Source organism: Myotis yumanensis, unplaced genomic scaffold, assembly GCF_028538775.1.
Source record: "Myotis yumanensis isolate MYYU_CA2020_CCGP unplaced genomic scaffold, mMyoYum1.0.hap1 SCAF_13, whole genome shotgun sequence".
NCBI classification, from domain to species: domain Eukaryota; kingdom Metazoa; phylum Chordata; class Mammalia; order Chiroptera; family Vespertilionidae; genus Myotis; species Myotis yumanensis.
The window spans coordinates 17,816,962-17,829,262 of record NW_027223764.1 but is presented as its reverse complement, the minus strand read 5'-3'; the positions used below and the strand labels follow the sequence as shown (position 1 = coordinate 17,829,262).

The following is a 12,301-nucleotide window of genomic DNA, read 5'->3' as shown; positions in this document are numbered from 1 at the left end:
CCCACAAATACACCCAGACATGCCCTACACCCCAGGCATGCCTCCAGCCACTCTTCCTTCACTCATTCACAGCTCCAGGCTGGGCCTCCTCTGCAGGAGGAGGGCTTCACCTATAAGTCATGAATCTTAAAAACAGGATTACTGCTATCAAGGCAAGAAGATGGGTGAGAGCCTAGAGCAAAAGGTCCTTGTCTGCCACCCTGTGTGGAGACTACTAGTTTTACTTCTATGTTTTGTGAGTACCTGACATACTCTAAGCACATGATGGGTGTTAAATATCATCTCCCACTGCTGTTTATGAATCGAGAAGTCGAGGTCATGGAAGGAAGGATAGGTGATATTTGGACACAAGAAAGAATACCTGCTTTCTTCCAGTCGTGAGCACCTCAAGTTAAGCCTAGAGCTTGAGGTTTCATGTTTCATGCTACAAGTATCTAAGTACACACATAAGGAAAAAAGGCACAAAAGCCCAGCATCAGATAAATATGACAAATAGCTCTGACATATTTTAAATAGAAGAAAGAGATTAATTAAGAAAAGAGATGTGCCAGATCTTCTAACTGTCCAGGTTCCTTCTAATGATGAGGGAGCTAGAAATTTTCAGGTAAACCAGGAGTAGCTGCCCTAGAGGACAGCTTCTCCCCACCCCACCCCCTACCCATGTTCTTCATGAGGGGTTCAGGAGCTCATCACATTAGTGACATTGATGACCACATTCAATAGGGAAAGTGGCAAGGATGGGAACGGAAGGCAGCCATCAAGGGCAGGAACACTATGGGAGGAAAGGGAGAGGAAAGAGAAATTCCTGCTGAACCCCCACTTCAGGAAGACTGCAAAAGAGCCACGAGGGCCAGCCAAAGCCCCGGGCAAGAGTGGAGCCACGAGAGCAGATAAAGCCACTAAACAAGTGCTATCCCAGAGAGGAGATTCTGGCTGACATCATATTATGGTCCTTTCAGCTTTGCAGAGTATTTTCTTATTCATCATTTTAGGTCATCTTCACAATCCTCTAGAAAGGTCTAGAAAGGAAGTAGTATTTACATTTATTAGATGAGGAAACTGAGGCTCAGAAGGGAATGACTGACTTGAGGCTACTCTGTTGGCTGGTGGCAAAGCAGAATTTCAGTCTTCCAGAACGACCCTGAGGCTGGGAGGCAGAGGCTCCCAGATTGGGATAAATGGGTGAGTTTATTGAAAGGTTCCAATTCATGGACACAGAGAAAAGAAATTGATCTAATAATAAGATGAAAAGGCCCCTGTCCCAGTATATTTTCAGGTAAAATAAAAAGGAACAGAGATAATACCAGCATATGCCCTGATCACCTAGTGTAATCCCAAAAGCAAACTATTTTTAAAGAGTCCAAGATACCATCTGTGAAGTTAGGGAAAAGGTCATTTCAAATAACTGTGGGTCAGGAATTGAACAGCCAGCCAACAGTGAATGAAAGATTCATCCAGGGCCAAGAAAGTACGCTAAGAGGACAAGAAGACTCTAAAGGAAAATGTGAAGAAAACATAAGATCCAGGTTTTCACCAAAGATGAGGAACATTAAGGACGTAACAGAGGGTCTGGCATAGAGCTAATGACTAATAAATGTTAGCTGCTAGTAGTAGTAGCAGGCATAGAACAGTACTAGTAATAGAAAGCTATATCCTTCCTCCAAGTTGTAGCCAAAAAAAACCCCCAAACTCAGTTCATGGTAATCTAAACTGCTACTCAATGATGAGGGCAGACGTCTGTCCTCAACCTGGTTGTGTTTTTTTTTAATCCTCACCCGAGGATATTTTTCCATTGATTTTTAGAGAGAGGGAAAGACAGAGAAACACATCGATTGGTTGCCTCCTGTATGTGCCTGACTAGAGCACAGGCTTGGGAGAAGCCTGCAACCAAGGTATATATCCTTGACCGGAATCGAACCCAGGACCCTTCAGTCCGCAGGCTGACATTATCCACTGAGCCAAATCAGCCAGGGCTGTCCTCAACCTTTTATTGGCACCATCTTCAACAGCTGCCATGCTCTATTCTGTGAACAGGTAGCCTAACACACTCCAGAAGAGGTAGGTAGAGTAGAGGAATATGTGTGGGGATGTTGGGAGAGCCTGTTTGTGTTCTTTGGCCTAAACCCATATGCAGGAAGCACGTGGACCATCTCCAGCCCTGAAGAACTTCCCTCTACCACGGACCCCACCCTAGTCTCCTGAAGCCAGCAGAAGTCCACAGGTAACCACCAAGACAAAGTCACCAGCCCACCTGTCACCCCCACAGGCTGTCCCACCCTCCTTCAGTCCTTACACATATCCAGCCCACAGACCCCAATGCCTGGCTAACTGGCTTAGGAAGGGACATCATTAGGAAGAAACTGAGGAGGGGACAAAGCTCGATGCTCCATTTTCCACCCTCCGCTCCCACACACTTAGGCCTCTCCCTGCTGGTCTTGCCTTCCCTCTTTCCTAGGATTGCTAGAATGATTTGTTCTGAACAGCGACAGGTTTATAGGTTAGCCGACACCTCCGCTCTGTGGAATTTTAATTAACTTCTCCCATCGTCAATATGCTAAGGAATGGGGTCTCCATTCTCTGGGGTCAGCAATGTGTTTCAGGTCCTGCTATATCAGCCGTCAAATTGAAGAATTAATGACGTGGCTAATCGGCTCTAATTCTTTAGGAAGAAAAAAATCTGAAAGGGAGTTGTGGAAGGGGGCAGGAGGAGGGATGCAAGCTCCATTGGGTGAAGAGAAAAAGGGAAGGGGGCTGAGCAAAGGGGGGAACTGACTCTCTCATAAAACAAATGACTGACTCAAACCCAGTGTTGGAGGGTGGCAGCCCTACAGCTTTCCTACTGATCATCTAGATGGGGAGTGAGGGGTAAAGGAAGTGGGGAAGACCCTAAGTAAACACCGTGACAGAGCAGGTGCAGGAGAGGGCATCAATGCACCCCACTGAGGAGGAGAGAGGCTCTGCCTTAGTCCAAGAGAGCCTAGACTGAAAGCAGAAGTTAGAATGAGAGCTCACTCATTCATAGATAAAGCTAGAGAAATACCAGTCAGGCCAAAGGTAGGATAAAGCCACCATAAAAAATCTGGCACTTCTGCTACAATAGCCAAGACCGGTTTGGCTCAGTGGATAGAGCGTCGGCCTGAGGACTGAAAGGTCCCGGGTTCGATTCCGGTCAAGGGCATGTACCTGGGTTGCGGGCACATCCCCCGTGGGAGATGTGCAGGAGGCAGCTGGTCGATGTTTCTCTCCCATCGATGTTTCTAACTCTCTATCTCTCTCCCTTCCTCTCTGTAAAAAATCAATAAAATATATTTAAAAAAAAAAAAATCTGGCACTTCTGCTACAATAATCAATGCATCTACTGCACATACATGTCTTTGGATGAGGGCCCAATGGCACACAGGTCCCAAGCTCTCCTAATGACTCAATGCTCTAAGGAGTGGTCAGCAAACTGCGGCTCGCAAGCCACATGCGGCTCTTTGGCCCCTTGAGTGTGGCCACGAAGTTTCAATCGCACTGTAAGTGCGCGCCCGGACATGGTATTTTGTGGAAGAGCCACACTCAAGGGGCTGCAGTTTGCCGACCACTGCTCTAAGGGATTCTCCAAAAGACATTTCCCAAGGGGAACAAACCAATGATGTGTTATGAGAGCAGTTTGGCTGGTGCTGTCACCTCCCAGAGGTGCTGAGAGGCCTCTGCTTTGGTAACAACCCCAAAGGGCATCTCTTCCAGAAGGGACATGGCTGTAACAGCTGGACTCAGTTACCTTCTAACATAGTATCTCTTCCTTCACATTGCTGGGCTAGATGCTTAGGAAGTTGGTTCCTAGAAGGTTATCTCAACCCAATGCTTATATGAACCGGAGGATTTCCAAAATCTCCAGGAGAGTAGCGCAAAGCAACCTAGCATATACAGGTAGAGGATTTTCTAGCCCAACTGACCTTGTAAAATAAAAGCATTATTATATGAGACATATCCAAAATGTCTCCCTTACCTGAGTAATGGGCTGATAGCAATGGACCAGACTCGGTCTTCAGTCTGGATGGTGTGTAAGCACTGCCCAAGCCGGCCTGAGGCCAAAGACCATACCTGGAAACAGGAGAGAAGATGCTCTCGTTGGCATTGCCTGGAATTGGGGTGGGGTGACTGTCCCTGGGCAGGGGTAAGGAGGGTGGGAATGGAGAATCCTTTCTGTCCTGTATACACAGAGCGCAGGGTATCAGCAGAAGTGCCACTCTGGCTTCTGGATAGCCTACCACCCAAACAGACCTGGCTCCCAGTCCTAACCAAACTCTTTTACTTCCACCCAATACAGCTCTTACTTCCCAGCCAATTTTATACCAGGGAATCCGAAGGTCCACATTCCTCAGCTGAGACTTGACCGAGATGAGCGAGTAGATGGGGCTCACTTCTCTTAGCACCTTCCCCATGTTTGTGGATTTTCCTTTCTCCTATCTCTCACCAAGATTTTACTTTGGGGAGGTAGGAGGAGGGAGAAAGATCAAGGCACAGTATGGGAGGGCAGAGATAGAATTAGAGTAGAACTAGAGAAAGGAGTAAAAAGAAAGATGCAAGGGAAGGAAAGAATGGAAGAAGAGAGACTTCAAAGTAGAAAGGTGGTGTGTTGTTTGTTTGTTGATAATGCCCAGGATTCAATGCTATTCATGTCAGCACGGAATTTAGCACCTAGTGTCACCAAAAGTAGCAGAAAAGCTTAACTCTTTTAAGCTTCCATATCTCCTACAGGTTAAAAATATTGCTTGGAGCACATTATCTGGTCCCTATCAGTCAGGAATGTACATTAGCAGCCACTCTGGGCTTAACTCTAATCAACACTCACAGAGCCCTCTCAGCATTCAGTGCATTTAGAAATCTCCCATTAAGCACAAGGCCCCCCTACCTCACCCTATCCCAGATGACACACACAGGGAAATAAGCCTCTAACTAAACAGAAAGGAAACCTCAAATATACAGAGCAGTCCCCAGACAGCAGCCAAGGAGGGATCCTGAGGCAGCCAGATGAATCAATGACCTCTCAAGGTCCCTGCCGTGCTATAAGGGGAACACACAAGTCAGTTCGGGCCTTAGATGGAAGAACTTCCAGGAAACATTCCTTGGGTTTAAGGGGTAGGTAATGGAGTGGGGGTGGTCCTGCCTCCTTAGGGTCACATGATATCTCTTCCCTATAAAAGGAGGAAGTGTTTTAGATTTTGTGTACATGATGGAGGGAAGAGGGTATGACTTACTTTTCTCAAAACAGGGAAAAGAAAATAAATTTAACAAGATGATCCTGGATGAAAAAGGGCAGAAAATAAAGATAAATACCACAAATTTCTTGGAGTGCCATGACTCCAGGGGGCACTCTGGTAGTAACAGACGCACTTCTAATGTCCTCTCTTAGATGGCCCAGATTGGAAGAGAGGTGTTCCTTTTCCCTGATGCAAACCCCCTAGAAGGCATGTTCTTGCATGGGTGGTGGGAAGACACAGAGTGCTCTGATTACAAAACCTATGGGAACAGCTGAGGCCTGAATTCACTAGTGCCCTCCAGGGAACAGGCTGGTGGTGGATTCCTAGATTGTGCAAACCACAGAACAAGGTTCCTAGTCTCCAGAAGTGGCTTGGGAAGTATGCTGCCAATTCTGAGCATCATCTTGGGAACATGGCCCTCCTGATCAGCCCCAGCAACACACCATCCACCGGAAACATGAGTGTGCTGATCACATCTTCATCCTCAGTGGCCAAATCCAAAAGAGACCCATCCCCTGGAGAAGACAGAACTCAGTGGGAGTAGACCTTGACACAGTCCTTCTAAAAAGCAGTTGGCTGTATATATCAAGACTCTTAAAATGGGAGTGGAGAATCGAAGATGGCGGCATAGGTAAACACCGGAGATTGCCGCCATAAACAACCACTTCAAAAATACAACTAAAAGTCGGAACGGACATCAACCAGAACCACAGGAAGGCTGGCTGAGGAGAGACTCTTCAACTAGAAGCAAAAACAACAGCATTCCAACGCTCAGAGGAGGCGTAGTGTGGAAAATTTAAAGGTACGGTGGTGCGGTGGTGAGGTGGTGCGCGCGCAAAGCGGGCTGGCGGCTGAGGGCGCGGTTGTCGTTTTCAATCAGGAGTGAGTCTCAGACTCTGGGCTACAGATCCGGGCGAGTCTCTAGGGACCCAGACTCAAACGGGAAAAGCGGGACTGTCTGGCTACGGCCCTTCGAGGTTTGCAGCGGTTGTGGGGACAGAGAGGCAGAGCCCCTGGGGACGGACTGAGAGCGGCCATAGCGGCTCCCTCCCCCCGCCCTGTTGAGCCCGCCCCGCCCAGGCCCTGCGCACAGCCATTTGCCAATTGCCTCAGGCAAAGGCTGGATTAGCGCCTCCCAAGAAGACAGACGTTTTCCCGCTCAGCTGATTCCTACAGCCAGTCGGCCTGGTGGTCAAATCCCTCTAGTGTTAACTACAACAATTAAGGCTTGGCTAGAACAAGACTGCGCACAGAGACCACAAGGGGGTGCACCAAGAAAGCATACAAGATGCGGAGACAAAAAAACATGACAGAAATGGAGGATATGGAGCTAAGAATCGCAATTTTGAGGGCTTGCCATAAATTTATGCAGAGCCTCACGAAAACTAATGAGACCCTCGATGCTACGATAAAGAAATTAGAAAGTAAGCATACACGGACTGAAATAAAGAATATTATACCCAATAGCAGACCAGAGGAGCTCAAGAATCAAACCAAAGATTCGACAAAAAAACACCCAATTGGAAAAGCAAAATGAAAAAAGAATCCTAAAGTGTGAAGATAGTGTAAGGAGCCTCTGGGACAGCTTTAAGCGGACTAATATCAGAATTATTGGAGTGCCAGAAGATGAGAGACAGCAAGATATTGAAAACCTATTTCAAGAAATAATGGCAGAAAACTTCCCCCACCTGGAGAAAGAAATGGACTTACAGGTTCAAGAAGCGCAGAGAACCCCAAACAAAAGGAATCCAAAGAGGACCACACCAAGACACATCATCATTAAAATGCCAAGAGCAAAAGACAAAGAGAAAATCTTAAAAGCAGCAAGAGAAAGAGGCTCAATTACCTACAAGGGAATACCCATACGACTGTCAGCTGATTTCTCAACAGAAACTTTGCAGGCCAGAAGGGAATGGCAAGAAATATTCAAAGTGCTGAATACCAAGAACCTACAACCAAGATTACTTTATCCAGCAAAGCTATCATTCAGAATTGAAGGTCAGATAAAGAGCTTCACAGACAAGGAAAAGCTAAAGGAGTTCATCACCGCCAAACCAGTATTATATGAAATGCTGAAAGGTATCCTTTAAGAAGAGGAAGAAGAAGAAAAAGGTAAAGATACAAATTATGAACAACAAATATGCATCTATCAACAAATGAATCTAAGAATCAAGTGAATAAATAACCTGATGTACAGAATGAACTGGTGATTATAATAGAATCAGGGACATAGAAAGGGAATGGACTGACTATTCTTGGGGGGAAAAGGGGTGTGGGAGATGCGGGAAGTGACTGGACAAAAATCATGCAACTATGGATGAACACAGTGGGTGGGGAGTGAGGGTGGAGGGTGGGGTGGGAGCTGGAAGGAGGGGAGTTATGGGGGGAAAAAAGAGGAACAAATGTAATAATCTGAACAATAAAGATTTTAAAAATAAATAAATAAATAAATAAATAATAAAAAAATAAAAAAATAAAAAAAATTTTAAAAAAAGACTCTTAAAATGACCAAAGCCTTTTAATGGGGGGGGGGGGGGGGGGGGGGGGATGAGGACACATTTGTAATACCTTAACTAATAAAGAATTAAAAAAAAAAATGACCAAAGCCTTTGACTGGGTAATTCTATTGCTGAGACCCTATCCTAAAATAATTATCCCCAAATGAAGAAAAACCTAAATGATAAAACTATTCCCTGCAGCCTGTGGTAGCAGAAAGCACATACATGGGCTTTGAAATCAGACAAATCTGGGTTGAACCCTAGTTGTTACTTATTATCTCTAATCTTATAGATATTTCATAACTTCCTGGCCTCAGTTTCCTCATGTGTAAAATAGAAATAATACCTATCTTTCAGGGTTGCAGTGTGGAAATGGGAAGTTATGTATAAATTATCTTGCACAGTAGCACAGTATTTGGTAGGCATTAGACATCAATAACAGTGACTCTTAATACTATATGAAAATAACTAGATACAAATATCCACTAGGAAAAACAGTGACTAAATTATGGTAAATCCATTGTGAAGCCATTAAAGACGACACAAACAAATAATTTATAATAATGGAGAACCTTATAAAATAAACTAGATATAGCAGTGTACATTGGGTATCTAAAATATATTATAAGAATAATTACGTAGCAGAAAATTACGCTAAAAGATAAAGTGAAAATATGTATATATATATATATACACACACACACACACACACTGCTTAGTACAGTGCCTGGTTACATCCTGTATTGTTACAAAACAAAAAAGCAAACCCATGCATTGAAAAATAACTAAAAGGTAAAAAATTCAAATGTTCCCTCTTCATCAAGTCTCCCCTCCCAATCCAGCCGTGATCCCTCCACCCTCTGAACTTTCTGGCCCTTTCCATAGAGCCCTACACTTCAGTCTTTAGCCACCTCTGATCACCTTCACAGTGCACACATGTCTCAGTACCCCTTGAGGAGAGAGATTATATCTTCCTCCTCTTTGAAGAGCCCTGATGCCTTGTACAGACACATATCAAAATGAATGAAATAGAGAAAAAGGAAGGAATGAAGGGATGGTCAGTACCAGCCCAGGCCCACCAAGAACATAAGCTACCATCCTGTCACATCTGAAGGTGAGACCAGCCCCACTAAAGCCCAGAGAAGCAACCCACGCTAAGTCACAGTAAGTTAGAAACTAGAGTTGGGAGGAGAAGGAAGAGGGCTTTCTGGGCAGTTCCTTGCTCAGCAATCTTCCAAAGAAAATGTTTTTGTTTCCTTCACCCCAATAAAACAAACCTCTATCCTAAGACACAGTACATATTTAGGGAACTCCCTCAAAACGGGCTATAGATCAGCGGTTCTCAACCTGTGGGTCTCGACCCTTTTGGCGGTCAAATGACCCTTTCACAGGGGTTGCCTAAGACCATCCTGCATATCACATATTTACATTACGATTCATAACAGTAGCAACATTACAGTTATGAAGTAGCAACAAAAATAATTTTATGGTTGGGTCACAACACGAGGAACTGTATTTAAAGGGCCAGAAGGTTGAGAACCACTGCTATAGATGTTTACAGGCAAACATGATAGTTCTTATGTAGGTTTAGGTGTATCAGAAATCTGAAGAAGCAGCTGTAGAATTGCAAGTGCCACCAAAAGAAAATGGAGAGTCAGTTATAAAAGAATAACTGTGGGTAATATCGAAATGGGCCAGGAAGCCCGGCTGGTGTGGTTCAGTGGTTGAGTGTTGACCTATGAACCAGGTCACAGTTCAATTCTAGGTCAGGGCACATGCCCGGGTTGTGGGGGTATACAGGAGTTAGCTGATCAATGATTCGCTCTCATCTCTGATGTTTCTATCTCTCTCTCCTTCTCTCTTCCTATCTGAAATCATTAAAAATATTTTTTTAATAATAAAAGAAAGAAAGAAATGGGCCAGGAAGACGAAGGTGGTGAAATGCAAAGACAGTATCAGAAAGGAAGAAACAAAAGCAGCACCCAGAAAGCCAGAAAAGATGAGCTAGCCTGGAGGTCATAGGGGAACCCCAAAGAGCTGACTAGCTTTCTGAAGTTGAAGAACCAGGAGGGAGAATTCTGTCACTGACCTAAAAGAAATCCTCAAAAGAAACAGGATATACTGCAGTGACAATTTTAGAATTCAATATTACCTATTTCAATACTTTTTAAAAAACTAAGTCACTAAATAGGGTTGAGTTGGTACTTAAAACATGAAACTAACCCAATATCCCAGATAAAATTGCTATAATGTTTTACAATATACAATCCTCAAATTGCTGTGGTCATAAAGCCTAATTTTATACTGCTCAGGGTATCAGCACAAATAGGATAAAAGAGGTGTCACTGAAAAAGAAGAGCCAGGGGAAGCTTAAAGCTATGACAAGAAGATACAACAATGAGATGGGATGATCTAGGTCACAGGTACCACAAAAGGTTTTTATGCAAATTGACTTCTGAGCAGTATAGCAACGTAAGGCCAGTCTCTTTTCAAGGAATGGTACAAACACAGTGACCAATCGGAAATCTGAAGTATAGAGTAGAGGAGTGGGAACCAGGTAATAGGAAATTCAGTTTCCATGTTGGTTCATAAATTTTCTAGATTTTTCAGGCTCCCTATGCTGGTGCACATGTCTCTGACAGAATACAATGTGTGAGGAAGAAAACAGCAAATGAAGGAGAAACTTCCACAAATAGAAAAGAACATATTTAGCTCTTCTTTTTATATAAATTACTGACATTTTTCCATGAAGGAGTAGTCACCAGAGGATACTCAGATAAGAAAAGTTAGTGAGTAAAGACTGAAACTTCCCTCTCCTGAGTCCTCTCCCTTTATGTCTTAGAGGCCTATTTGCTGACATGGACAAGCATTTTGCTCCTATTAGCACTAGGAAGTCTCTAGATGCTGGGAAACAGACAAGCAAGATACTATCAGGCCTCCTGCACCATCAACTGAACTGTCAGCAAAGTTCCCACGGCAGCCCCAAAGGACCAGGCATGTGTGGGCCCTGCCTAGGGCTGCTGGACACAGAAATGGAGAAAGTTCTCTATCTAATGGGTGGAAGCCTATTTGACCCAAATGTGGATGAGCTGAGTCCACAAAGCAGAGGGCACACTACCTATCAGTCTCATTCTGTTAGGACTTGGCAGATGTCTGACTGTAGACCAGCAATTTGGCAATGACGCAACAAATAACACCCTTCTCTTGTCATCTTTCTGCTGCTTACTGACCTCATCACTCTCCAGAGGAGCAGCGAAAACACATTTTAATTATCAGCCTGATTGCTTATAAACAAGGTGGTGAAAAATTAACCTCCCAAAACAGAGAGCAAGTAAAAAGAGGGAGATTTTTAAATAAAATATTGGGGTCAGAACTTAACCCACAAACTTGAGGAAACTCAGCTCAGAGAGGAAAAGCTGGCCAGGCCCTCTGTTTTTGAGTTCACGCCACATTTCAAGTGAGTGGCAAGCTTCCCAGCCACTGTCCACTCTTTTCCCAGGCCAGCTGGCAAAGAGACAACCTGGCATGGCAAGCTGCATGCCAGAGGCACATAAGTGAGTCCTTTATTGTGTTGTCTCCCCCACCCCCACCCCCACCCAATGCTCTCAGCCAATCCTGAGACGCAGGCCCTACCCACCCTCTCCCCCCCACTCCCTATCGACAGAGGGAGTAACAGTGTAAGGGAGTGACCATCTCACCTTGGCCGTTCTGTCCCTGGAGCCACTCACAATGATGCCCCCTTTGCAATCCACACAGTTCACCTCCTGCTCGTGAGCTGAGTACTTGACGGTGAAGGTGCTATGAATCTTATGAACACCAATCTTTCCATCTCTAGGAGAGAAGTAAGGAGCCCACCCCAACAGCCAATTATTCTCTCTGTAAGAAGAGAATGAGTCTATAGAAACAGCCCAAGACTCCAATGACATCCAAATTTGCTAAGCTGTAGGCAATTCAGTCCAATAAGGTCAGTCTGATCTTCCAGATACCTTTACTTCTTCAGTACACTTGGGGCTGAACAGAGCTGAGAGACAAAACAAATTCCCCCCTTGAGAGTATCAGGACCAGCTTCACTTTTCATTAAAGGCTCTTCCTGTTTTCCTTCCCAGCTAACCCTAGTAAGGGCCTTTGGTAAATCTCTGTGCTTTGAATGGGGGGAAAAACCCACTACTCCTTCTAGTCCCTCCTCATCCCTTTGGAGCTGAGACAGAAAAGTCAGAGACAGGCAGATGGTCCCTGAAAAATCCTAAGAGGCTGGAAGGAGAAACCTGCAGCACTTACCCTCCTGCACTGATAATATGTGAGTTGGCCAACACAAAGTGGCAAACGTCCTCATCATGCCCAGAAAAGACTCCCAGGGGCCGACGGTTCAAGCTGGCACCATCTGGGCGGAACTGATAGGCCAGGATGAAATTAGCCTGGGATATGTACAGAGAATCACCCTCTAGCTGCATCCAGGGCATCTGACTAGAGAGATGAAAAAAAACAAAATTTAAGGATCATCAAGATACAGAATGAAAATCTAACTCCAAGCTTTGGAGAGGCTGACTGATCCCCAAC

The 12,301-nt window shown here is 44.7% G+C and overlaps 1 protein-coding gene across 2 annotated transcripts in view; it reads right to left on the bottom strand.

Annotated features, from left to right (window-relative positions):
* FBXW4 (F-box and WD repeat domain containing 4) overlaps nucleotides 1-12,301 on the bottom strand; it is a 78,942-nt gene that overhangs the window by 48,694 nt on the left and 17,947 nt on the right. For both annotated transcript variants that reach the window (XM_070432454.1, XM_070432455.1), the window contains exons 3-5: nucleotides 12,023-12,208; nucleotides 11,443-11,575; nucleotides 3,992-4,086 (exon numbers count right to left, since the gene is read on the bottom strand). In XM_070432454.1, coding sequence (XP_070288555.1) covers nucleotides 3,992-4,086; nucleotides 11,443-11,575; nucleotides 12,023-12,208 — 414 coding nt within the window. The remainder of the gene's footprint in view (nucleotides 1-3,991; nucleotides 4,087-11,442; nucleotides 11,576-12,022; nucleotides 12,209-12,301) is intronic.